Below are 2354 nucleotides of genomic sequence, written 5' to 3'. Positions count from 1 at the left end.
GATAGCTCATATGCACCACATGCATATTCCGAAAATATTGCATTAGAAAGATTACACAGTGAAAAGATTATTATTTTTGTCTTGTGTGAAACTCAAAATTTTCAATTCTTTATCCTTCAGGCAATAATATTTAAATTGAAATTTGTTAGAGAACTGCTTTAGAAAATTGAAGCCATAGAGCTTAAGACTAAATATGAGAAGAATACTTTTATCAATAACAAAAGGAAGACAGTGACAGAAGAAACAGTATGCATCCTATGAAATACTGACACAAAAATGGACACGATCACTAACACCGATAATAATTTGAGAAAATAACATCATTCAGTGTAATTATAGGTGTCGAGATCATGTCGGTGTCGGACACCGACGAATGTCCAACACCGGGACACATCCAATTTATCTCTAATTCATTTTCAACCTCTTCACTTCATTCTCTACTTCAAGTGTGGTGAAGGAGGTGAAAAGCATTAACCCCTATATTGGTTTAGAGTCATTTAATCCATTTATCCAAAGGTAGTAAAATGGAAATGTTACTGATTCACATCTCTTTCCTTTCGTACACCCTTTATCATAAATAGTTAATTTTTTACAAAGTAAAATCAAATCTACAACATATAAAAATTTCATTTCACATTTGCAGTTCCCGTGTTTTCTTCTATCTCATTTGGGAAAAATGATACAAACATGGAAACCTAAGAATAAACAAAAAACTAAAGGCACTTGACATTGGACTAAAAGTAAATTGTAATTGCAATCGCGCGATTGCAATTACATAATAAATCTTCATATTGCAGGAAAATACGTGTAAATGTGACTGATGCGGCTTCAATTACAATCATATTGTAGTAAACAAGACCTCTAAATGTTTAAATTTCGATAGCAATTGCAATTACAATTACAGATTGTAATTTAACTTGCGTGGTATTACATAGAATATGCAAAAACTACACCATGATTCTGGCATATCTGCCGTGATAACAAAATGCATTTCAAATTGTAAGAAATAAGAATAAATCAATCTCTTAAAATGGAAAATTGCATTAATCATATAAAATAAACGATATACAAGTTCCAAATTAACTCATCTTTCACTACAACCATTGATTTCATTTGATTTGATTACAAGGTTGGTACAATAATAACCTGAAAATTTGGAGTAGCAGTTTGAGAAGAAGATAAAGACAAAGAATCTTTATTCCTCTGAGAAGAGCTTCTCCAAAACCCAGTTTCATAAAACGTATTCCACATCTCCTTCTCCAATTCCACAACATCTTTATCTTCTTCTTCTTCTTGCACCCCCAAACTATCACTTTTCACACCCCTATATGTTTCATCATCATCACTACACGTTGGATGAACACGGGCCCCAACAATATCATCACAGCAACCACAGGTACAACGACGCTTCGCCGGAAACATAGTTTCCGCTGACGCTTGAATCCTTCTCCGATGATGCTGCTTCCTCTTCCTCAACGCTCGGATACAAAGAGTAGCCGGAACTTTATAAATCGCTAGATAAACGATATTCGCCACCGCACATGGAGCACAACAACAAACCGCCGCTGTTCCACCAACCGCTTCACCGAGGCGCGTACCGGCTTTTAAAGAACTCTTGTTCTGTTGTAGTAGCGGTTGTCGTCGGTTTGACGATTGGACTTGTCTAAGAACAACCTTACTCGACATATTGGATACTAATCTCTCGAGTCAGACAGAGACTAATTTCTCGAGTCAGATAAATTGTTTGTTGTGCTAAGAAAAAGAAGAAAGAAACGGAAGATAAAGTCTGCTCTTTATGTTACGTTATGTTAAAGAGTAGCCTTATCTTCCGGTGGTGCCATAAAGCACCTTTGTAACGGAAAATGAATAGGAAATGGAAATGGAAAGTTTGTTATAACGGAAAGAGAGAAATAATAATAAGGAAATAAATGAGTTTATATTATTTTTATGATGCTAATATTTAGCAGGTGATCCGAAAATAGAGGCAGAAGTGATGTTTTTGGATTAAGGGAATTCTTGGTGTTGTGTGAAATGAAATCAATGTTGTTTCCTATAAATGTGGGAAATGAAGGAGAGAAAATGTTTTTTAAAGTAAGTTGAGATGAGACATTTTTTATTTTTGGGTTTATTTGATGTATCTAGAATTAGATGAAGAAAAATAGGATGATGACAAAATGGATTACGCAATGGCAGCTAATAAAAAGCATATGATTTTGGGTTTCTAGAGAGAACACGGGTGTAATAGTCAAATTGAGGGAGACACACACAGAAAATGTAGAGAAAGGGGAATTGGCAGGGAACGTACAATTGGACTCGTGTGCTATGTATTTGCCACATTTTTTGACTCACCTTGT

General features: G+C 35.0%; 1 protein-coding gene across 1 annotated transcript; it reads right to left on the bottom strand.

The window, feature by feature from the left end:
- Positions 1–1122: 1122 nt before the first annotated feature.
- On the bottom strand, positions 1123–1686 carry LOC25483626 (uncharacterized). The gene has a single exon (XM_013612324.2). The coding sequence runs from the start codon at positions 1684–1686 to the stop codon at positions 1123–1125; it is 564 nt and encodes a 187-aa protein (XP_013467778.1).
- Between the last annotated feature and the right edge of the window lie 668 nt (positions 1687–2354).

Source organism: Medicago truncatula, chromosome 1 (genome assembly GCF_003473485.1).
Source record: "Medicago truncatula cultivar Jemalong A17 chromosome 1, MtrunA17r5.0-ANR, whole genome shotgun sequence".
NCBI classification, from domain to species: Eukaryota; Viridiplantae; Streptophyta; class Magnoliopsida; order Fabales; family Fabaceae; genus Medicago; species Medicago truncatula.
The sequence above is the reverse complement of the archived record's forward strand: the minus strand, read 5'-3'. Positions and strand labels throughout refer to the sequence as shown.